Source organism: Anomaloglossus baeobatrachus, chromosome 1 (assembly GCF_048569485.1).
Source record: "Anomaloglossus baeobatrachus isolate aAnoBae1 chromosome 1, aAnoBae1.hap1, whole genome shotgun sequence".
Taxonomy (NCBI): domain Eukaryota; kingdom Metazoa; phylum Chordata; class Amphibia; order Anura; family Aromobatidae; genus Anomaloglossus; species Anomaloglossus baeobatrachus.
This window is the reverse complement of record NC_134353.1, coordinates 902,193,289-902,217,483: the sequence shown is the minus strand read 5'-3', so window position 1 is coordinate 902,217,483 and position 24,195 is coordinate 902,193,289. Positions and strand designations below refer to the sequence as shown.

Sequence of the window (24,195 nt, the reverse complement as noted above, 5' to 3'; positions counted from 1 at the left end):
CTTGCTCCCCTCCGGGTGCGCCTCTGCTCCACCCACTCCAGGTGCGCTCTGCTCCCCCCTTCCCGGGTGCGCTCTGCTCCCCCCCCTCCGGGTGCGCTCTGCTCCCCCCCCTCCGGGCGCTCTGCTCCCCCCCTTCCGGGCGCGCTCTGTCCCACATGGGCGCGCTCTGCTCACCTGGGCGCACTCTGCTCCCCCCCACCCGCCTGGGCATGCTCTGCTCCACCCTGGCTGCTGCTCCCCCCCACCCTGGGCGCGCTCTGTCTGGGCGCTCTGCTCCCGCCCACCCCCTGGGCGCTCTCTGCTCCCACCTGGGCGCTCTGCTCCCACCCTGGGCGCGCTCTGCTCACCCCCCTGGGCGCTCTGCACCCCCACCCTGGGTGCTCTCTGCTCCCCACCCCTGGGTGCTCTGCTCCCCCCACCCCTGGCGCTCTAGCTCCCCCTACCCCCTGGCGCGCTTGCTCCCCCTTCCCGGGCGCTCTGCTCCCCCCTTCCGGGGCGCTCTGCCTCCCCCCTCGGGTGCGCTCTGCTCCCCCCCTCCCGTGGCGCGCTCTGCTCCCCCCCCCCCCACCCCCTGGGCGCGCTCTGCTCCCCCACCCCTGGGCGCTCTCTGCTCCCCACCCCCTGGGCGCGCTCTGCTCCCCCCCACCCTGGGCGCTCTGCTCCCCCCCCCTGGGCGCGCTCTGCTCCCCCCCCACCCCCTGGGCGCGCTCTGCTCCCCCCCCACCCCCTGGGCGCGCTCTGCTCTCCGCTCCCCCACCCCCCTGGGCTCTGCTCCCCCACCTGGGGCGCTTGCTCCCCCCCTGGGCGCTCTGTCCCCACCCCTGGGCGCGCTCTGCTCGCCCCCCACACCCCTGGGCGCGCTCTGCTCCCCCCCCCACCCCCTGGGCGCGCTCTGCTCTCCCCTCCACCCCCACTCCCTGGGTGTGCTTAGCTCCCCCCCACCCCTGGGTGCGCCCTTCTCCCCCTCCCTGGGCGCGCTTCTGCTCCCCCCTGCTCTGTATGTTGAGCGCAGCGTCCATACTGCTGAGTGGTGCCCCAACGATTCAGGAGATCAGTGCTGACCACATGTGTCAGGTGACGTCACTGGTCTCTGCTCCCGGCTTATTACTATACATAAGCCGGGAGCAGTCAGGAAGCTGCGCTCATTACAAATTGCAGCGAGACAGCACACGGGAGGAGAGAGCGCACGGGGAGAGGAGAGGCAGTTTCCCGGACCCACATATCATAAAGAGCTGCACAGTCGGGCAAGCAGCACTAACTGTGTCTCCTTCAGCAAATGACACCTGTTCTGTTTGTCCAGGAACCCCGGTACTTGCCTGCGTGCACTGGGTGGTGTCACCGGCCCGGGTCTGCACACTGCTGATTAATGGGGGAGCTGGCTTACGGAACCCCACCGATCTGATTTTGATGCCCCATCTTAAGTATCACTCATCAATCCTGGAAAAACTCTTTAAAAGGTTATAAAAAAAACCCAAAACATTTTTTAACGATTTACATTTCTATCTCCTATGCAGACGTGTCTCCATGGATTAGGGACTACAGCCTCTGTTTTGGTGGATCCTGCAATCATGTTGTCCCTCTGCCCACTTTTTGACAATGTTTTTATTTCAACTGATTTTTAAAAATCTGCCTCAAAAATGTCCCATGGATGAGTTCACAGAAGCGGTAACACAGCACTTACTGTTTGTCACCTTCTCTCTAGGAAACAACAGAAATCCGCAAGGAGGGAATAAACCGCAACAACAAACGCAACACAACGAACACCAACCGGTTCCCGCCAAACACAACCCAGGGAGCACCAGAAACAGTACCAAGGAGGCCAAACACCGCATTCCTCAGGCAAGCAGGGTCATCATGGGGTACAGCCAAAACCGCCGATGGCACCACAACCAGAAGCACGCGCCAAGTGAAAAAGACCCGCAGAGACACGCCAAAGACTCGGAGAGCCTGAAGATAGAGGACGCTTCAGTTTGGCACAGTTCATATACCCCTAGAAATTCACCGCAGCACAGAAACACCGGCGGAGAGACAATCCCAGCAGAGCGGCAGCAACGAATCCGAAGCGAAACGTAAAGACAGTATTCAGAGCAGAGATCGGGAGAAGCCAAAAATAAACCTGCTCCAATCCTCCAAAGACCGGCTGCGGAGACGGCTCAAGGAGAAGGTAGGAGAATTGCGGAAGAGTCAACACGTAGGGTTAAAGGTGTTGTAACCAAGAAATCAGGCGTAGGTGATTGGAGCTCTGGAATGCGCATGCACAACCAGTCTATTCATGTACTGTGGGACCGATGGGGAGAGAACAGCATTAGACAGTCTCCGGTCCCACAGTCAGATATTAAAGATACAGGTGCAGGGATTGAGGGGGCCGTGCAACACTCCCCGTGTCTTACTCCGCCCCCGAGGAGCCCACACAAATCAAAGCTCAGTGTAGCAGTTTTGCTTAGCCCCTTGGTCTTAGTGTTTGCCAGTGGTTTCAGCTAAGGTCCTTAGTGATCGTGGATTTTATTTTGGATACTCTTATCTCACTGTTAAAAAAAAAAAAAGCAAGGGATCAAATAATTTCCTCACCGTGTGTATATGTATATGTATCCCTCTGCTCTCTATAAAGACACATCTGCAAATATTGCCCTGCGCTCTCTATAAAGACACATTTGCAGGTTTTTCTCTCCGCTCTCTATAAAGACACATCTGCAGGTTTTTCCCTCCGCTCTCTATACAGACACATCTGCAGGTTTTTCCTACCGCTCGCTATAAAGACACATCTGCAGGTTTTTCCCTCCGCCTTCTATAAAGACACATCTGCAGGTTTTTCCCTCCGCGCTCTATACAGACACATCTGCAGGTTTTTCTCGCTATCTGACATGAAATCAGAATAAACCTTTCCCGTTTTAGGTCAATTAGGAACCAAAATTATTTCTATTTGACAAATCCCAAAATAATGAGAGAGAGAGAATGTTTTAGGGCATTTTATTACTTTCTGCAAAGTCCAAGTTTCCCTCCATGTCATTAGTATTTGGTAGCATTTCCCTTACACTGTATGACTTGGGTGTAACGTTTGGATCTGCTTCCACAGCTTCTCACAATAGTTGATTGGAATTTAGGCCCATTCCTCCAGACAAAACTGGTGTAGCTGAGCCATGTTTGTAGGTCGATGCTCACAACCAACCTTTTCAGCTTTGTACATAAATTTTCAATAGGATTGAGATCAGGGCTTTTTGATGGCCACTCCAAAACATTGACCTTGTTATCCTTAATCCACTTTGTAACCAGTTTGGCAGTAGCTACAGGTCATTGTCCATTTGGAAAACCCATTTCCGCCCAAGCTTTAAGTTCCTGGCTGATGTCTTGAGATGTTGCTTCAGTATTGCCACATAATCTTCTTTCCTCCTAATTCCATCTATTTTGTGAAGTGCACCAGTCCCTCCTGCAGCAAAACAACCCCACAATATGATGCTGCTGCCCCCGTGTTTTATAGTTGGGATGGTGTTCTTAGGCTTCAAAGCTTCTCCTTTTTTCTTCCAAACATAACGATGGTCAAACAGTTCAATTTTAGTTTTGTCGGACTACAAGACATGTCTCCAAAAATTAAGGTCTTTGTTCCTGTGTGCATTTGCAAACATTAAACTGGCTTTTTTTTGTGTCTCTTTTGTAGTAATGGGCCTCTTCCTGGCAGAGTGGCCTTTCAGCCAGTGTTTATACAGCAATCATTTCACTGTGGATAATGACACAATCTTACCAGCTTCCGCCAGCATCTTCACAAGGTCTTTTGCTTTTGTTCTTGGGTTGATATGCACATTTCTGACCAAAGCACATTCATCTCTGGTATACAGCAGATATATATAATTTTGGTTCCTAATTGACCTAAAACGGTAAAGGTTTATTCTGATTTCATGTGAGATAGTGAGAAAAACCTGCAGATGTGTCTTCATAGAGAGTGGATGGAAACTTCTGGTTTCAACTGTATATAAAACTACGAGTCCATGCTAGTTTGGTATTGGTGTAATAATAAAGCACAAAAACAAAAAATCGCTCAGTAAGGGGATTGGCCTCCTCTGTTGTTTCGGCAGTGGATTTTTACGGAGAACATCTTTAATCCATTGATTTCTTTTGAATTAGTCGGTGACCGCTGCGCTCATCAGTGCGGCGGAGGTGTGATTTATGTGCGGTTGTGTTACAGCCATCATTTACCAAGACGCCTGCTGCATCTGTATTTTGTAATCCCATTTTCGCTCTTCTGAAAAGTCGCCAGCAATTACCCATAATTTGATTTGGAGGCAGAAAAAGCTGCACATTAAGGTGCCAGATGTTCGGCCTAAAACTATTAGATGTTTTAATTTCTTAGCCCTTGTTTTAATAAATGCTCATCCGCACTGACTGATACTATAGAGCCAAAGACGGGTCGTGGATGGGATCCAGCGCAAACCGGGGTCAACGAGGTAACCGGAAATGAAGGGCCTCCGTGGATGAGATTGTAGATTGGACAGTTAATATTCGGGGATCCCTTTAAGGCAGAGTATTGGTATCATACACAAATAATAGGGGTCGTCCAAAATGTTTATGTACGCTCATTGGATGTTCGAGGTCAGTCTCAATTTGACTGGTTGCTGCTTAAATTTCATAAATCCCGTGGAAATATCGGTGAATAATGCGTTAGGAGAAGCTTGCGGTAGTAGAAATCTCCCACCCTATACCTTGATGCAACAGAAGCCCCCCTCTTCCACATCTTGGTTTCATTGACAATAATGGCCAGAAACATCTTGGCCTTTTCATGCCCCCCCCCACATGTAAAGGGCTAGTAAACCAGGAAAAGGTTTAGGTTGCTTCCTCTCTGGCTGGGAGGCAGCTTGCTGCAACATAAATCTTCACCCCTCTGCTCTATTTACAGTAATGACCAGACAAGTCCTACCTTTTTCACCCCCCTCTTATAGGTAAAATGGATGTAAAAGTGAAAAAGTGCAGTGTGGAGGAGTACGGCATATGCCGTGTTTTTCGTTTTATAAGACGCACCGTATTATAAGACTCACCCCAAATTCAGAGTAAGAAAAGGTAAAAAAAAAATGGGCTCTGTCTTGTAATCCGGTGGCGTCTTACCGGAGGGGGCAGTAGCGGTGGTGGAGGAAGCTTTGTTGGGGCTGCGGCAAATACTGGGGCTCGAGCTGCGGCGGAGGCTGGTGCTGCTGTGCTGAGGCTCAGACTGCAGCAGCTGCGGTGCCTGTGGACGATGAGGGCTTCAAAGAAATGGCGCCCGGAGTCAGCGCAGATTGAGCTCTAGGCTCAATGGCAAGCTGAGATCTCATCTGCGTAAGCGTCACCTCCGGGCGCCATTTTCCTGAAGTCCGCTGGAGGGTGATCAATGGGCCAGAGGCGGCGCCTGTGCAGATGTGAGCTTGAGACAAGAGCTCCAACTACACACGCGCCGACTCCGGGCGGCATTATTTGCAGTCCTCACTGCCCAACCCGCAGCGCCATTAATCTGCCGGAGACCCCACACAGCAGCACCAGTACCAGCCACCGGAGACCATGCGCAGACCCCGCACAGCCACTGCAGCAGCCAGAGACCCCGCACAGCTGCCCAGCACCAGCCTCCGCAGACCCCGCGCCAGTTCAGCCACCACAGCATTCCCCCGACCCCTTATGACCCCTCTCCACCACCCCGGTTAGCTAAGCTACATTCAGATTATTAGACGCACCCCCCTCACTTTCCTCCCAAATTTTTGGGAGGAAAAGTCGTTTTATAATCCGAAAAATATGGTATTTCTTTTTTTTTTTCTAGCTAGGAGCCAGCTTGCTGCAACATAAACCTCCCGCCCTACTTTTTTTTTTTTTTTACAATAGTGATCAGACAAGTACCATCTTCTTCATCCCACTCTTCTAGTACTTGCAGAAGTGTAGGAAAGATGGGGAGGGGTTAGATTGTGTTCTCCCTGGCTGGGAGGCAGCTTGCTGCAACATAAACCTTCTCCCCTACTTTTTTTCTTTCTTTTCTTTTCTTTTCTATAATGACCACACAAGTCCTACAATTTTAATCCCCATCTTCTCTTCTACTGCATGTAAAAGTGTAGTATGGAAGGGTAGGGCTTAGATCATCTTGTCTCTGGCTGGGAGGCAGCTTGCAGCAACATAAAGGCCCCGTCACACTAAGCAACATCGCTAGCAACATCGCTGGTAACGAACAACTTTTGTGACGTTGCTAGCGATGTTGCTGTGTGTGACATCCAGCAACAACCTGGTCCCTGCTGTGAGGTCGTTGGTTGTTGCTGAATGTCCTGGGCCATTTTTTAGTTGTTGCTGTCCCGCTGTGAAGCACAGATCGCTGTGTGTGACAGCGAGACAGCAACAACTAAATGTGCAGGCGGCAGGAGCCGGCTTCTGCGGAGGCTGGTAACCAATGTAAACATCGGGTAACCAAGAAGCCCTGTCCTTGGTTACCCGATATTTACCTTTGTTACCAGCCTCCGCCGCTCTCACGCTGTCAGTGCCGGCTCCTGCTCTGTGCACATGTAGCTGCAGCACACATTGGGTAATTAACCCGATGTGTGCTATAACTAGGAGAGCAAGGAGCCAGCGCTAAGCATTGTGCGCTGCTCCCTGCTCTCTGCACGTGTAGCTGCGTGCGCTGGTAACCAAGGTAAATATCGGGTTTGTTACCCGATATTTACCTTAGTTACCAAGCGCAGCATCTTCCACGCGGCGCTGCTGGCTGGGGGCTGGTCACTGGTTGCTGGTGAGCTCACCAGCAACTCGTGTAGCGACGCTCCAGCGATCCCTGCCAGGTCAGGTTGCTGGTGGGATCGCTGGAGCGTCTCTTAGTGTGACACCTCACCAGCAACCTCCTAGCAACTTACCAGCGATCCCTATCAGGTTTTATCGTTGTTGGGATCGCTGGTAAGTTGTTTAGTGTGACTGGGCCTTAAGTCTTCTGCCCTGCTCTTTTTACAATAATGACCAGACAAGTCCTTTCTTTTTAATCTCCCTCTTCTACTGCAAGTTCATGTAAAACTATAGTAAAGCTGAGAAAAGATTATATGGGGAGGGACATAGATCATCTTGTCTCTGGCTGGGAGGCAGCTTGCTGCAACATAAACCTTCTCCCCTGCTCTTTTTACAATAATGACCAGACAAGTCCTATTGTTTTCATTCCTCTTTTTATCTAGTGCATGTATAGGTGTAGTAAAGCTGTGTAAGGGTATGTGCGCACTAGGCGTTTGTTTCACGCTGCGTTTTTATGTGCGTTTTTGTCTCAAAAAACGCACCCGCGGCTAAAAAAACGCGGCAAAAACGCATTCGTTTTTGCCGCGATTTGGTGCGTTTTTTGCTGCGTTTTTGCTCACTGCGTTTTTAATCAGTGCACAATGCCATTAAAGATTGTTGATGAAAAAAAAAAAAAAAAAAGGTCTGATGTCATTTCCTTCTTCAAAATGTTCATTGTATGCAGGAGAGCAGACAGCTGCAGAACTAGTGTATGCAGGAGAGCAGACAGCAGCTGCAGAACTACAAGGCTCAGCATCCTCCATTCACTAGTGTATGCAGTTTTTGCCCAAAAAGAAAAAAAAAATGACATGGGCTTCGCCATATTTTTGTATGCTAGCCGGGTACAGCAGGCAGGTACGGGCTGCCCCCAACCCCCAGCTGCCTATTTGTACCCGGCTGGGAACCAAAAAATATAGAGAAGCCCTTTTTTTTTAATTATTTCATGAATTTCATGAAATAATTAAAAAAAAAAAAAAATGACGTGGGCTTCGCCTAATTTTTGAGTCCAGCCGGGTACAACTAGGCAGCTGGGGATTGGAATCCACAGTGCAGGGTGCCCAAGATCTCTGGGCACCGCCACTGCGAATTGCAGTCCGCAGCCACCCCAGAAAATGGCGCTTTCATAGAAGCGCCATCTTCTGGCGCTGTATCCAACTCTTCCAGCTGCCCTGATGCCGGGTGGCTAGCTAGGTAGTAATGGAGTTAGGGCTAGCTGTATATTATCAGCTAGCCCTAAGCCCGAAATTCATGGTGTCACGCCAATATTAGACATGGCCACCATGAATTTCTAGTAATGATAAGAAAAAAAAAAACAACACACAGAAAAATATTTTTATTAGAAATAAAACACAACACAATTAGTGACTCCATCTTTATTGAAATAAACCCCCCTCCGCAGTAATCCTGGGTCAGGGTCCCGCGCCGTCCAATCCGGATCCAATATCATCTGATCGGTTTGCTGGAAGGTAAAGCTATCAGATGATCTGTCAGGATCAAGTGCCTGAATCACATAACACATCAGCTGATTGTATGAAAGCCGATTATACAATCAGCAGATGCATCAGTAGAAAAAAAAAAAATAAATACTCACTTATGTGCTGTGCCGATTACCGGCAGCTCCTAGAGCGATCGATTGGACAGGAGTCTGATCCCGTCCGATCGCTGCAGCAGCTGCCGGTAATCAGCTGATGAAGTCCCCTGACGGCAGGATCAGCTGATAGCCGGCCGGGCGCGAAAAAGCCGGCGAGACTACGATCAGCTGATGCGTCAGGTGACTGCATCAGGTGATCCACCGCCAGGTCCTGCAAGCAAGGTCCTGCCCCGGGGAGACTGCACACAGCCAGAGCGGCGGGACCGGGACAGGAGCGGACATGGCACCGGGACCCTGCAGACAGGTGAGTATATATGACATTTTTTTTTTTTCTACTGTTCACTTTGGTTTTCGCCGCTGCCTCCACCTCCCGCCCAGACATGGCGCCGCACGGAGCTGACATGGCACCGGGCGGGTTGTGGACGCAGCGGTGACGGTACCGGGAGGATTCATGCTTCTGTGTTTACCAACAGAAGGAATCCTCTTCCTGTACACGTCACTTTACTGCCCACCCCTTGCGTTTATAGCTGCGTTTTTAGTCATAGAAATGCAGCTATATTTGCAATGTGCCTTTTTCATTGCGTTTTTGAACATCTCATTGAACTCAATGGGTGAAAAACGCAGTGAAAAACGCAGAAATAATTGACATGCTGCGTTTTTGTGGTCACCACAAAAACGCAGCTAAAAAAAAAACGCTGTGTGAGGACAGCACTTCTGAAAACCCATTGACATTGCTGGGGAAGCAATGTCACTGCGTTTTCAGCACAAAAACGCGGTAAAAAACGCCGCTAAAAACGCGGCAAAAACGCCTAGTGTGCACAAGGCCTAAAGGTTACACATTGAGGGCTTAGATGCTCTTTTCCCGGCCTGGGAGGCAGCTTGCTGCAGCAGAAACCTCCTTCCCACTGCTCTACTTTTCAGTAATGACTAGACAAGTCGTTTCCATTGTGTTGGAATGGTAACGCTGATTTACTTTCTAATAGGAAGACTACGCTGTGGAGTCCACCAATCCTCAAAGGACCAAAATGGACAAACTGATAGAAATATTAAACAGTATGCGAAACAACAGCAGCGACGTGGACTACAAGCTGACCACGTTCATGGAGGAAGCCCAGAACTCTGCCAACTCCGAGGAGATGCTGGAGGAGATTGTAAAGACTATTTATCAGAAAGCCGTGACGGACAGAAGCTTCGCGCACACCGCCGCTAAACTGTGCGACAAAATGGCACTGTTCATGGTGGAAGGAACCAAGTTCCGCAGTCTCCTGCTCAACATGCTGCAGGTAGGTGCACGGCAGAGATACCGCATGTTCCGGGAGAGGTGACCGCCATCCGCTGGCCATGATGACCACTTCAGCTCACAATAGTGGGACCCGAGGAACCCGAGGAGATCCAACTATTGTTGAAAATCTTCAGTTGTTGGTAGAGACCATCCCTGTATATTAGGACCAGGCTGATAGCTTGCATGCATCTGGCTTTATTGCCTTTGGAAACAGTCAGTAAGCAGGTCATTAGACATTCCCCAAAGAGCTCAGCTATAGAGTGACAGTTGGTTTTCATTATATCATTTTAGTGAACAGTCCCTGGTGTTTAGAGAACACTTCCAAGGACGTAAATCGCTAGTGCAAGCTCCGCAGACACTGAACAAGCAGGACATACAAGGAGATTTAGACTCTTGGGTCTATAAATCCTTCTTTGTAGTATTCTAGAGGATCTATACCGGATAAGTATTGTATATACACATTAACTCCACCAGCAAAATAGTGATTACAGCTCTGGAGTACAATACAGAATCTAACTCAGGATCACTAATGTATGTACGAAGTTACTGCACCAGCAGAATAGCGATTGCAGCTCTGGAGTTCAGTATAGAATCTAACTCAGGTTCACTAATGTATGCACAAAGTTACTGCACCAGCAGAATAGTGAGTGCAGCTCTGGAGTATAATACAGGAGGTAACTATGATCAGTACAGGATAAGATTGTATTTACATATTTACTCCACCAGTACAATTGTGAATGCAGCTCTGGAGTACAGTACAGAATGTAACTAAGGATCAGTAGTGTATGTATACAGTAACTCCACCAGCAGAATAGTGAGTGCAGCTCTGCAGTATAATACAGGATGTAACTCAGGATCAGTACAGGATAAGTAATGTAATGTATGTACACAGTGACTGCACCAGCAGAATAGTGAGTGCAGCTCTGGAGTATAATACAGGATGTATCTCAGGATCAGTACAGGATAAGTAATATAATGTATGTACACAGTGGCTGCACCAGCAGAATAGTGAGTACAGCTCTGGAGTATAATACAGGAGGTAACTCAGGATCAGTACAGGATAAGTAATGTAATGTATGTACACAGTGGCTGCACCAGCAGAATAGTGAGTGCAGCTCTGGAGTATAATACAGGAGGTAACTCAGGATCAGTACAGGATAAGTAATATAATGTATGTACACAGTGGCTACACCAGCAGAATAGTGAGTACAGCTCTGGAGTATAATACAGGAGGTAACTCAGGATCAGTACAGGATAAGTAATGTATGTACACAGTGACTCCACCAGCAGAATAGTGAGTGCAGCTCTGGAGTATAATACAGGAGGTAACTCAGGATCAGTACAGGATAAGTAATGTAATGTATGTACACAGTGGCTGCACCAGCAGAATAGTGAGTGCAGCTCTGGAGTATAATACAGGAGGTAACTCAGGATCAGTACAGGATAAGTAAAGTAATGTATGTACACAGTGACTGCACCAGCAGAATAGTGAGTGCAGCTCTGGAGTATAATCAAGTACAGGAGGTATAGAGTGACTCCTTCAGCCATTCTAACCAAAGGAACCATTCGTTAAGAGTTCATATTGAAGGGGATGGCCATTGAATGGGTTTTTGCAGTTTCCCAGTTCTGTATGGCACGAGTCTCTGATTTTGGTTCAGGGGTGAAGCATTCCTTTCTGTGAGGGCGCCTTATTCTAATTTGCCACCAAATGCTCTATTAAAAAATATAAATGGAGTCTTTGTAACGTGAGCTGCACTTTTATATGGGTTATTCACATGTTAGGGAACTATGCCCTTTTCTTTGGATTTGGGATAACCTCCTGATTACTGGGGGTCCGACCTCTGGGACCCTCACCCATGCAGAGAATTGGGGCTTGTGTGAATGGAGCGATGGGCGATCTTGCCCCCCAAGCGCTGCCCTCTGTTATGGGGGAATGTGTGGAGCGTCAGTGCCCATGATCCATCACCTCTGCGTTCCCCCGGGGCATTGCTGCAGTTCGGCCCCCATTGATCGGGAAGCTATTAATCTTGAGAATATCTGTTTAAGGATGTTAGTGGTTTTTTTTTGGGGGGGGGTTGGTGGGGGGGTTGTTTATTTTTTTAATTTACGAGCGCCGTAAAATCAAAATCCTGGGCAAAGTCATTTCGCCTTGTGCAGCGAGCAAATAAAGAAATCACGTCGGCCGGCGCACTTGACCTATTACTGACAATCACACAAGGAGCCGGAGCGGCGGGGGGAGGCAGCAAAGTCATTTACATGTAAATAGCAGCCGTTCATCTCGCTAAACTAGTCCACAATTCACTCATAAATAATGCTCTCCGCCGACAGACGCGCTCTGAAGCTTTCAGCACTTTTTTTTTTTTTTTGTATTCAATGCTAAGCCAAGCGCTGGCTCCTATATCAATCGTTTCTAGGTCTGCAGCCCCCGCACACGCGTGGGAGGAATACGTGGTGATGGTGGTCTGCTGGGGAGCTATGATAAAATGTGTCACATGACGGCGCTCGCTGTCACTCAGAATAAACGCGTGTAGGCTGACGGCTCGCTGCCACATTTAGATGTGCGCCTGCACATTTATATCAGAAGGGTATCATCCGTCATATCTGGGTCCGGATCGCCGCTCGTCATCCCCTTCTTTGGGGTCATGACATATGTGACCTCCGCACTGTCCTCGGTGCTCGTCATCCCTTTTCGTATATAACATTTGGATGTTTTGTCGTTTTAGCCTTAAAAGGGGGTTATTCTGCAAAGAGCTGATCTCTGGGGGTCCGACCTATGGAGCGGAGGGGCAGATTATTGTCCTCCGCTCCATTCACGGTCTATGGGACTTCCAGAGACTGTGCAGACCCTTAGTAATTAGCATTTTATTCCCAATCCTGTGGATGGGGGGGGGGTCACTTAATATTTTGGGTATAACCCTTTAAATAAAACCACCCTCTACTAGTGATGGGTGGACTCGCAGATACCTGGGATTAGTGAATCCAACCGGGTTAAAAAAATAAATAAACCCGGTCTGGCCCAGAATTAATTCTGGATATCTGGCCGGACGGTGGTCCCCATATAAGTCTATGGGGACCAGAATCTGGTGCTTTAAAATGGTGTTAGAAGGGATTGAAGCAAGTGCATTATACTTACCGAGGCTCCGCAGCAGCTGTAACGCTACTTCCGGGGCCGCTCATTATCCTTCATACAGATTCACTGCTTCCCCCGCCCACTGGCAGTCCCTGTGTATCTGATTGATTGCAGTTACACGTCCCCACCCTGTGTGACAGCGTATTTGACTGCAACCAACCAGAGGCGCTCTGTCTGTCTATTGCTGTAAAAATAAATAAAAATTAGCGTAGGGTCCCCCCCTTATTATGATACCCAGCACAGATAAAGCATATGGCTACAGGCTGCAGCCCCAAGCTGTGCGCTTATCTCGGCTGTCTATCAAAATAAGAGGACCCATATGCAGTTTTTTTTTTATTACATAAAAAAAAAAAATGGTGTGTGATCCCTTCAAATTTGATACCCAACCATGACAGCTGGGAGATGGTATTCTTAAGCTGGGGAGGCCTATGCTTATTTGGCCTCCCCAGCCGAAAAAAAAAAAAAAGCAGCCTGCAGCCGCCCATGATTGTTGCTTCAATTTGATATGACAATGCCGGCACATTACCCAGCTCCTCCCGATTGACCTGGTGTGGTGGCATTCGGGGTAATAACAGGTTAATAGCTCACAGCTACTATATGAGACCCCTCCATTACTAATCTGTACGTGAAAAGAAATAAACACAAACACAGAGCAAATCCTTTATTTGAAATAAAATACAAAAAAAACTCCTTTTGACCCCTTTATTAACTCCCAAAACACCTAGGTGTGACGTAATCCACACGAGGTCCCACAACGATTCCAGCTCTGCTACAACTGAAGTGACAGCGTGCTGCCATAGAACATGACCGCACGCTGCGAGCTTCAGGCAGAGAATGAGCCATGCGATGAGCAATCCTCCACCTATGATCTCAGGTAACCTGACCTGAGGTTTACTCAGTTTAATCAGAGGTCAGGTTACTTGTGATCATAGGTGGTGGACCGTGGGAACCTCCAGCTGTGACCGCAAATGATGAGTGACATCATTCATTGTTTGTGTTTATTTCTTTTCACTTACAGGTTAGTGATGGAGGGGGGGTCTCATAGATGCCTCTCATTAATAATCTGGGGCTTAGTGGCAGCTGTGAGCTGTCATTAATTCCTTATTACCCAGATTGTCACCATACAAGGTCAATCAGGATGAGCCAGGTAAACTTCCCAGATTTTCACATCTAATGGATACGCCAATTCTGGGTGGATGCAAAGTGCTATTATTAGGCTGAGGGGGGCCCAATAAGCTTGGGTCTCTCCAGCCTTAGAATACCATCCTCCAGCTGTCAGCTTTATCATGGCAGGGTGTCAAAATTGAGGGGGACTGCACACCATTTTTTTTTTATTATTATTGAAATAATTAAAAAAGCTACATGTGGTTCCTCTTATTTTCATACACAGGCAAGATAAGCACATGGCTGGGGGCTGCAGCCTGTAACTGTATGCTTTATCTGTGCTGGGTATCATAACATTGGGGGACTCTACGCCAATTTTTTTTTATTATTTATTTTTATACCATGATATAGACCCGGTGTGTGATTGCAAGCAGTCAGACTTGCTGTCACACAGGCTGGGGGCGCATCTGACTGCAACCAGTCACAAATACCAGGACTGCTGGTGGGCGGGGGAAGCAATGCATATGTATGGAGCTATGAGCGGCCTCAGAAGCAGTTACAGCAACGCTTTATTTTTATTTTCTTGAGGTGCCGGACCCGGATTATTATCTGGAGTTCCCTGAGAACTCCGGGCCCGACACTCGCATATTATTATTATTATTTATTATTATAGCACCATTTATTCCATGGCGCTTTACATGTGAAAGGGGTACACATAATAGGGACAAGTACAATAATCATAAACAAAACAAGGCACAGACTGGTACAGGATGATAGAGGATACTTTTGAACCCGCGCAGATCCGGACTTTTACAGTCCAAGTCCGCCCATCACTATCCTCTACACATCAAGTTAAATCTCTGCATAATGAAAAGTTCAGAAACTCCTTGACAAACTCTGGGCCCCATTCATCATCGCTGTTCCCTCAGTTTTTGGCGTACTTCTCAAATAGTGACAAAATCATCAAACAATTTGCGCCTTTTGCTACGTTTTGTTTATTTTTCAGATTTTTACGCTGATTATTTTTTTTTTCGCTTTTTGATTGTCGCGTTTTCATATATCTTAGACATATCCATAAAATGCAACTTTGTAAACAAAAAAGTCCTAAAATTTGGTGCAACTGTACGCCATCCACTCCCTTCTCAGTGATTTTTTTTTTTTTTTTTTTTTTTTTTTAAGAAAAGCTACCAGCATCCTGTCATATACCATGAATTGTAATTATAGTAAGTTTTCCAGATACTTAATCAACCCACAGGTAATAACTACTGCTCCATGTACAGCAGAAGTTGGGATAAACAACGCCCCCTTCTCTGACATCACTTCCTCCTCTGCTTTTATTGGCTGAAGTTACACCCCTCCCTAACACTTCCTGTTCCTTTTGCGGTCTGCAGCGCTCTGCATATAACTAGTAATACTGAGCGCACTTGGCGCCATTCTGTGGATCACCCCTGATTCCTGATACTGAGATACATTATTTTTTGGCAAAATGCTTATAAAAATGTTAGTATCTGAAGGATACAATATATCCTGGTGCCTGCAGAGAATGAAGCAAATTTTATCTTGTCAGGCTTAACCAGCATTCATAGACCAATACTAATTTTGGTAATTTAAGGGTAATTCTACCAACAATGCATCTTTCTTAATACTTTTCTGTTACCTGGGCTACAGTCTTTATTTTTTTTTTTTTTTTTTTTTATTGCCACATCACCAGTTTATCGTTTTTTTTTATTGCATTTATTGTTTTATTACTATTATTTGTATTAATATTATTTGTATTAATATTATTTGTTTTAATATTATTTTTTGTATTAGTAGTATTATTAGTATTAGTATTAATATTATTATTTTATTTGTTTTTATTTTAAGATTTAATTTTCCAAAAAATAACGATTTGTGTTTATATTATTTTGCTAATTGTCGCAGCCGCTTAATAATAATAATAATAAAATATTCATTTATATAGCGCTGTTAATACCACAGCGCTTTACGTACATTAAATACATTGGCAACACTGTCCCCATTGGGGCTCACAATCTAGGTTCCCTATGAGTTTGTTTTTGGAGGGTGGGAGGAAACCCACGCAAACATGGGGAGAACATACAAACGCCTTGCAGATGGTGTCCTTGGATTTGAACCCAGGACCCTAGCGCTGCAAGACTGTAGTGCTAACCACTGAGCCACCGTGCCACCCATACTTCCACCATTATATCATCAAACAATAATAAACTAACTTTTTTTTTTTTTTTTAACACCAGAAGTCCCAGAAATTTTGAGCTCCCCCCTGAAGTCCCAAAAGAGGGTCAAATGACAAATACAATAAACTGAATAGAACTAACTAGAAACTAAATAGCTAAACTCAATGGAAAACAACAACCTCCTGTGGTGCGACAGTAATGGCCTTAATTACAGAACAAAAGTCGGTGATTATAGGATGTCAGCTAAAATCCTTCAGGTCATTCGACCCGTCTCTGGGGTCCAAAGGTAGAAATGTTAAATGACCCCTCTCTGGGACTTCTAGTGTTAAAGAGCGGAATCAGTCTCCTTCTCCATCTGGCAGCTGCCGATTAAAGCCCATTGTTACTTTCTCCCGTAGAAGTAGTCTCTTCCGTTATATAAGACCATGCTTACTGCGTAGACCTTTCTTCTTTCCGGACAAGCACAGAGGTCACTTTGCAGACGCTTGGAGCAATCTGTGACTTGCAAGCCAGATAATTTAGTTTTCGGGGTTTTTTTTGTTTTGTTAGGGGGTTGATTACTTTTGCAAAACACCACTAAAATAGTCTGTACTTCCAAAGAGGTGCAGAAACCCGCTGTTATTGATGGGGACACCTTCTTCATCACATTCTCCAAATTCGAGAAGAGTTGTTCACCTCTTGCAGCCACGAAGATGTTAACCGCGAGAGAGAAGTATTTGAAGTGTAGCCGTCTCTGGCCGCGCGGTTCACATCCTGGATCGCCTCCTAATTATATATTCTGTGTGTACCAGTGGGGATGTGTGTGTTTATTGCTGCAGAGTCTCCTGAGGAATGTCATAGCTGGAGAGAGGAAATCCGCCCAGTGTGCCTGCGAGCGAGCGCTGTGTGCTTACAAGCACTGGGAATCTGAGCTGAGCGCTGTGTCTTTTTCCATGACTTGTTCCCTGGGAGAATTGAGGCAAAGCAGAATGAATTATACATAATGACCAAATGTGTGTATGCATAGTATATACCGGCCATGTAAATAGGCTGAATTATTTATGGATGGCTAGACGTAGCAATGCAGCCGGAATTGTGCACGGTATTGGGATAGATGGGATGGGGTGGATTGGATGGAAGGATGGATAATTGGACAGATGGATGGAAGAATTAGATAAATTGGAGGTACACACGTGGTCAAAATTGTTGGTTCCCCTCGTTTAGTGAAAGAAAAACCTACAATCATATCATAGTTTTAAGGTTGAAGGGAGACTCTAAGTCCATCTAGTTCAACCCGATGGTCACAAATAACTTTAATCTAACACAAATAATAATAAATAAAAAAAATCTATGAAAATGAACAAGCTTCCACAGCATTTTTAAAAAAATAAAACTCCCTGGAACAGGCCTGGACAGAAATGATAGTACCCCTGAAAATGTGACAAAAGGGACATGTTAAATCAAGGTGTGTCCATTAATTAGCATCACAGGTGTCTAGAATCTTGTAATCAGTCAGTGGGCCTCTATATAGGGCTACAGATACTCACTGGGCTGTTCGGTGACATGGTGTGTACCACACTCAACATGGACCAAAGGAAGCAAAGGAAAGAGTTGTCTCAGGAGATTAGAAAGAAAATTATAGACAAGCATGTTAAAGGTAAAGGTTATAGGACCATCTCTAAGCAGCTTGATGTTGCTGTAACTACAGTTGCACATATTATTCAGAAATGTAAGATCCATGGGACTGTAGCCAACCGCCCTGGATGTGGCCGCAGGAGGAAAATTGATGACAAATCAAAGAGATGGATAATACAAATGGTAACAAAAGAGCAATAAAAAAACACACCGCTAAAAACACCCAAGAATGGCTAAGAGGGAAACCTTATTCTGAAGTGACCTCTGAGCCCTGACCTAAATCCTATTGAGCATCTTTGGAAGGAGCTGAAACATGTCGTCTAAAAAAGGCAACCCTCAAATACAAGACAACTGGAGCAGTTTGCTCTTGAGGAGTGACCAAAATACCTGTCGAGAGGCGCAGACGTCATTGACAGTTACAGGAATCGTGTGATTGCCTCAAAAGGTTGTGCAACAAAATATTAAGTTGAGGAAGAGGAGAGAGGAGGAGGGCACCATCATTTCTGTCCAGGCCAATTTCATAAGTTTCTTTTCTTCTTTTTTTTTTTTTTATTTTTTTTTTACAATTCTGTGGAAGCAGAAAAGCAGCGATGTCTGACCTTCATTTCTCCATTTTCGTAGATTTTTAATTTATTACTTTTGTCAGATTCAAGTTATTTCTCTGACCATTGTGGGTTGTTTTTTTTTATGAAACACTGGATCGAGGGGTACCAACAATTTTGATCTTGTGTATATAAGTGGAATAAATGGATGGATTTGTTTATCTCGAATAGATGCATCAATGGAATGAATTGATAAAGGGATGGATGGATGGAAGGTGAGAATGGATTGAAGGAATGGATAGATGGAAGATTAGAAGGGATGGATGGGAATGGATGGATGGAAGATGGGAAGGGATGGATGGAAGGAAGGTGGGGAATGGATGGATGGGAATGGATGGAATGAAGATGGGAAGGGATGGAAGGTGGGGAATGGATGGATGGAAGATGGGAAGGGATAGATGGATGGAAGATGGGAAGGGATGGAAGGTGGGGAATGGATGGATGGAAGATGGGAAGGGATAGATGGATGGAAGATATGGGAAGGGATGGATGGATGGAAGGTGGGGAATGGATGGATGGGAATGGATGGAATGAAGATGGGAAGGGATGGAAGGTGGGGAATGGATGGATGGAAGATGGGAAGGGATAGATGGATGGAAGATGGGAAGGGATGGAAGGTGGGGAATGGATGGATGGAAGATGGGAAGGGATAGATGGATGGAAGATATGGGAAGGGATGGAAGGTAGGAAATGGATGGATGGAAGATGGGAAGGGATGGATGGAAGATTGGAAGGGATGGATGGAAGATGGGAGTGGATGGAAGGAAGATGGGAAGGGATGGAAGGTGGGGAATGGATGGATGGAAGATGGGAAGGGATGGATGGAAGATTGGAAGGGAGGGATGGATGGAAGATGGGAATGGATGGATGGAGGATGGGAAGGGATGGATGGATGGAAGGTGGGGGATGGATGAATGGAAGATGGGAATAAATTAATGGAGGATGGGAAGGGATGGATGGAAGAGAATGTAGGGAATGGAAGGAAGAGAATGTAGGGAATGGATGGCGGGGGAAAATGGATGGAAGGAAGAGAATGTAGAGAATGGATGGCGGGGGAAAATGGATGGAAGGAAGAGAATGTAGGGAATGGATGGCAGGGGGAATGGATGGAAGGAACAGAATGTAGCGAATGGATGGCGGGGGAAAATGGATGGAAGGAAGAGAATGTAGAGAATGGATGGCGGGGGAAAATGGATGGAAGGAAGAGAATGTAGGGAATGGATGGCGGGGGAAAATGGATGGAAGGAAGAGAATGTAGGGAATGGATGGCGGGGGAATGGATGGAAGGAAGTGAATGCAGGGAATGGATGGCGGGAGAATGGAAGGAAGTGAATGTAGGGAATGGATGACTGAGGAATGGATGGAAGGAAGAGAATGTAGGGAATGGATGGCAGGGGGAATGGATGGAAGGAACAGAATGTAGGGAATGGATGGCGGGGGGAATGGATGGAAGGAACATAATGTAGGGAATGGATGGCGGGGGGAATGGATGGAAGGAACAGAATGTAGGGAATGGATGGCGGGGGGAATGGATGGAAGGAACATAATGTAGGGAATGGATGGCGGGGGGAATGGATGGAAGGAACAGAATGTAGGGAATGGATGGCGGGGGGAATGGATGGAAGGAACATAATGTAGGGAATGGATGGCGGGGGGAATGGATGGAGGGAAGAGAATGTAGAGAATGGATGGCGGGGGGAATGGATGGAGGGAAGAGAATGTAGAGAATGGATGGCGGGGGGAATGGATGGAAGGAAGGGATGGAATTGATAGAAGATTAGAATGAATTCAAGAATTAATGGATATTTTTTTGGATGCATTGCTCTGGATGGGATTCATTAGATATATTAAATATATGAATTGATATGATGGAAGGATTGGATGGAGGTAGGTATGGGGGGGGGGATGAAATGTATAGTGGGAATTAATTGATGAATGAGTAGATAAATAGTTGGATGAATTGGACTGGATGGAATTAGATGTAATAAATATATTTATAGATGACATAATGGATGGATTGAATTGATGGATAAAATGATTGGAGATATGGGATGGATTGGATGAAATTAATAGATGTACGGCGGGGTAAAATAAATGGTTGCCTGCATAGATGAATGGGATAGAGGAATTGATTGGATAGATTGTCCTTAATGGAATAGATTGGATGTCATAGATGGAGTGAATAGATAAATGGATGGAATGTATAAAATTATGGGATTGATGGAATTAATAGATATAGTTTAGATAAATGGCGCATCATCAGTTGAGTAAATGTAGGATGATGGTATAGAATATCGGATATTTTTCTGTATTCACGCTTCGCTATTCCCACATCACAAAACCCTCAAACTTCCATGATGGTTTGATGTCAGTAATGTGTATTTGCTGGGAGATACTGCAGACACATACGCCAAAATGATCTGATGCTCCACCATATGCAGTTGCTCTGTACAGAAATTGTCATCGGTCACATCCGCCCCTGACCCGAGCTTGTTGGCACTGACTGGACGATGTCAGACATTGATATGCAGACAGGATTGTGGCCCGTTCCATAGATTTCCTGGAAGAATGGAACAGCACAATGCAGAAATGTTATTGTTTTCATGATACATGCAAGAAATCTGTACATGTCAGCAGAGCGTCCGGTAGAGGAGCGGAGCCGGGAGGCGGTGAGTGCCACGAACAGGGCCGAGCCCGGCCGGAAGACGTTCTCTGGCGACTGATATTTCAATAAATACACCAATACACAGTTGAACTTCAGGCCATAACTTTTTGACACTTAACACGTTTCTCCGCCATATTTACAGAAAAAATATTATGTTCTTTTTCACGCACGTCCTCCACCCAAAGAAAATATTAAAAGCGAGAATCGGATTCTCGAAAATAAACACGAACCAGTAAAAATAAAAAAAGCTCACAGCATTTGTTGCAGCGATCGGGATTCATGACGTGCTGAGAATTTAAGGGGGAAATCTGAATTTATTGTATACTACTGTAACACCGGAAGTCACATATAATGTCTATACACATGGATGCTCAGCTAAATTGAGTGTTCATGTGTTCTTCATTGGAATAGCAGAATTACCCCCTACCAGACAGCTTTGGGGGCACTTACCATCCCTGGGAACAAAAGAATTAGGTGTTGAAATTGTGTTTTTGGCATACCCCATGCCAGTTGATGTAGGGTAAAATCTGGAGGCCTCATTCACATATGCTAGATAGAATGATTCTCCCAAAATTTACTGTTTTGGCTGTTTTTTTTTTTTTCCTCTAATGTGAAAGGATCAATTTATAGCCTTCCCTATGGGAAGAGCAATAAACAATTAAATAGGAATATACATTGTCAGGATTATTAACTGGCAATATCCCTGGTGATTTAGGTCTAAAGGGTTAATAGTAATATTCATGGTGGCCTACGATAGTGAGGGAGTTTATGGCAATCTCCCTGGTGGTCTAGAATAATGGAGGGGTTAATGGGAATATCCCTGAGGTATTTAGTTTTGAAAATTTAGTAATCATATCCCTGGTGGGCTAGGGGTTTTAAGGAGTTTGAAAGGTTTAGGGTGTTGGACGTTTAGTGGTGGTATCCCAAATAGACCAGCATATTGTAAGGGTTAGTGGAAATATCCCTTATTGACGGGGATGTTGAAAGGTGGGTGGCAATTGTCCTGGTGGGATAGTGGTGACATCCCTGGTGGCCAAGGGTTTTTACAGTCTTATTGGAGCCTGGATGTTGAAAGGTGTTGGTAATTCTCCTGGTGCGTTAGTGGTGACATCCCTTGTGGCCAAGGGTCTTAGTCTTATTGGAGCCTGGATGTTGAAAGGTGGGTAGTAATTCTCCTGGTGGGTTATTGGTGACATCCCTGATGGCCAAGGATGTTAGTCTTATCGGAGCCAGGATGTTGAAAGGTGGGTAGTAATTCTCCTGGTAGGTTAGTGGTGACATCCCTTGTGGCCTAGATTGTTAGTCTTATTGGAGCTAGGATGTTGAAAGGTGGATGGTAATTCTCCTGGTGGGTTATTGGTGACATCCCTGGTGGCCAAGGGTGTTAGTCTTATTGGATCATCCTTTTTGAGCTCTTCGATAGCACTTTGAAGGTTGAAACATCCTCTACCCTTGCCAATCAAGTAGAAACCCAACACTAAGAGGGGCGCAGGCTGGAACGACTTGGGCAGCATGAGTAATTGTGCGTTATCCATCATCTCTGGCTGCATTAGCACAAGAGCCGAGCGTGGCGCCATCGACAGGACAATAAAAATAAGTGTCTTATCCCCGGTGCTTGTGGACTAAGTGCGCTGCGCAGCTGTATAGCCACTGCTAATCAGCTCCTGATAGCTGACATTTATGCCTGGGATGACATAGACGGGTGAAATCCTTGTTCTCTTTTTAGAAGAGAGTTGTCTCCACGCTGAGTATGCATAGCAAAGTATTATTAGAGGGAACATCAGAGCGCCTGTAATTGCACACCGCTTTCCCTGGCGACCGTTTCCAGCAACAGCTTAAACATAAGGATGTGCGTCTTGCACCTCTCCCAGGCTGGCACGTCTGAAAATGGACTGGCCGATCCGGTCACCGCGGGTTGAAGCTGCAACGCGCCCTTTATACAGCCCCTAAATATATTCTGCAACCTCCACTCTCTTTTCTTGGGAGGATTAAAGGAAGATTAGTTGGGGCGAAATAAATCCCAATAACAAGTAAACAATGAGACGCTAATAGTATTGTTGCAAAGGGGTTTATGCGCCACCGAAATGGATATCCTTGGCGTCGGCTTACCCACCCACGCCATCAAAAAAAAATATTCCATTTTTTTATTTTTTCAAAATCCACAGTGAGGACATCTATGCAAGTGTCAGGGATCCGAGGCTACGGAGTGTTGGCGGCAAATTTATTATTCCCGCGGTAATTTTTTTTATGCATTGCCACAATTTTTTGCACCATTTTAGGTCAGTGTAAGTTGCACCCATAGGACTTGGAATGGTTGCAGCGGTAGGAATTGGAACGGTTGCAGCAGTAGGAATTGGAACGGTTGGAACGGTTGCAGCGGTAGGAATTGGAACGGTTGCAGCGGTAGGAATTGGAACGGTTGCACCGGTAGGAATTGGAACGGCAGCCCCCGTAGGAATTGGAACGGCAGCCCCCGTAGGAATTGGAACGGCAGCCCCCGTAGGAATTGGAACGGCAGCCCCCGTAGGAATTGGAACGGCAGCCCCCGTAGGAATTGGAACGGCAGCCCCCGTAGGAATTGGAACGGCAGCCCCCGTAGGATTTGGAACGGCACGGCTGCCCCCGTAGGAATTGGAACGGTTGCACCCGTAGGAATTGGAACGGCAGCCCCCGGTGGGAGTTGGAACGGCAGCCCCCGGTGGGAGTTGGAACGGCAGCCCCCGTTGGGAGTTGGAACAAAGCAAAACTTTGCTCTACTTGTCGTGTGTACTTTTCTAGGCAGACACAAGTAGTGTTGGCTGCTGTGGTAAGGTTACATGTTGTACTGGCAGTAGGAAAGATGACGGCGCTTGGAAGTCCCCAACTGAGTGGTGAAAAATATAACCTGTATACACGGGAAAAGATAGTGACAGGTGCCATTTAAGACATTGTAGGGGAAGTATTCCCATCTCAAAAAGTGACGGCATAACACTAGGTTATTGCCTGGGAACTCTGGAACTTTTAGCGATACTTTAGAATGAGGGGGTCACAGTTCCCCCACACGCATCGGTGCACAGAACGGTGGCAAGTCTCCAGACCTGAAATCGTCAGTTTCATAGATGCCTGTAGGCCTATGTTTCCATGATCAGCATTGGTTAAGTTTTTGACTCCGCAAAAATACACAGCTTCAAAAACGCCAATAAAAACCCACTGTAGGCACGTACCCGAAGGCTGCTGAGTTCAGGTCATATGACCCGCGGCCAGTCCGTGCTAACTGGGACAT

General features: G+C 46.4%; 1 protein-coding gene across 1 annotated transcript in view; it reads left to right on the top strand.

The window, feature by feature from the left end:
• The window catches only part of CTIF (cap binding complex dependent translation initiation factor), a 225,439-nt gene that overhangs the window by 146,970 nt on the left and 54,274 nt on the right, over positions 1–24,195 (top strand). The window contains 5 exon segments of the mRNA XM_075327260.1: positions 1,713–1,786; positions 1,789–1,856; positions 1,858–1,974; positions 1,976–2,164; positions 9,325–9,624. Of these exon segments, the coding sequence (XP_075183375.1) occupies positions 1,713–1,786; positions 1,789–1,856; positions 1,858–1,974; positions 1,976–2,164; positions 9,325–9,624 (748 nt within the window).